Source organism: Mesitornis unicolor, unplaced genomic scaffold (assembly GCF_000695765.1).
Source record: "Mesitornis unicolor isolate BGI_N332 unplaced genomic scaffold, ASM69576v1 scaffold21637, whole genome shotgun sequence".
NCBI classification, from domain to species: Eukaryota; Metazoa; Chordata; class Aves; order Mesitornithiformes; family Mesitornithidae; genus Mesitornis; species Mesitornis unicolor.
The window spans coordinates 1-300 of record NW_010198710.1 but is presented as its reverse complement, the minus strand read 5'-3'; the positions used below and the strand labels follow the sequence as shown (position 1 = coordinate 300).

General features: G+C 68.7%; 1 protein-coding gene across 1 annotated transcript in view; it reads right to left on the bottom strand.

Annotated features, from left to right (window-relative positions):
• Positions 1 to 216, bottom strand: part of LOC104544380 — a 4325-nt gene extending 4109 nt beyond the window's left edge. Inside the window, 1 exon segment of the mRNA XM_010189237.1 lies at positions 13 to 216. Coding sequence (XP_010187539.1) covers positions 13 to 216 — 204 coding nt within the window.
• Between the last annotated feature and the right edge of the window lie 84 nt (positions 217 to 300).

The window sequence follows — 300 nt, the reverse complement described above, 5'->3', positions numbered from 1 at the left end:
GTGCCCTCCGGCCCGGCTCAGCCCCTGCCCGCTGGGGGGCGGGGGCACCGGTAACGGCCTGCGAGCCTCCCAGAAAGGTGGAAACTGGGTGTGAGAAACTGGCTGACGGGGGATTCCTGGCGCCCAGCGCCCATCCCCCAGACGAAAGTGGGACGCCTTCATGAAAGGTGGGCCCTTGAAAGGAGCCGGAATCACCGGCGCCGAGTTGGCCGCCATCTCCGAGGGGACGGGAGGCTGTGGCCATGTTTCGGCAATCACCAGGCCGTGTCGCTGTGGCGATGGCTCCGCCGCCTTCCCGTC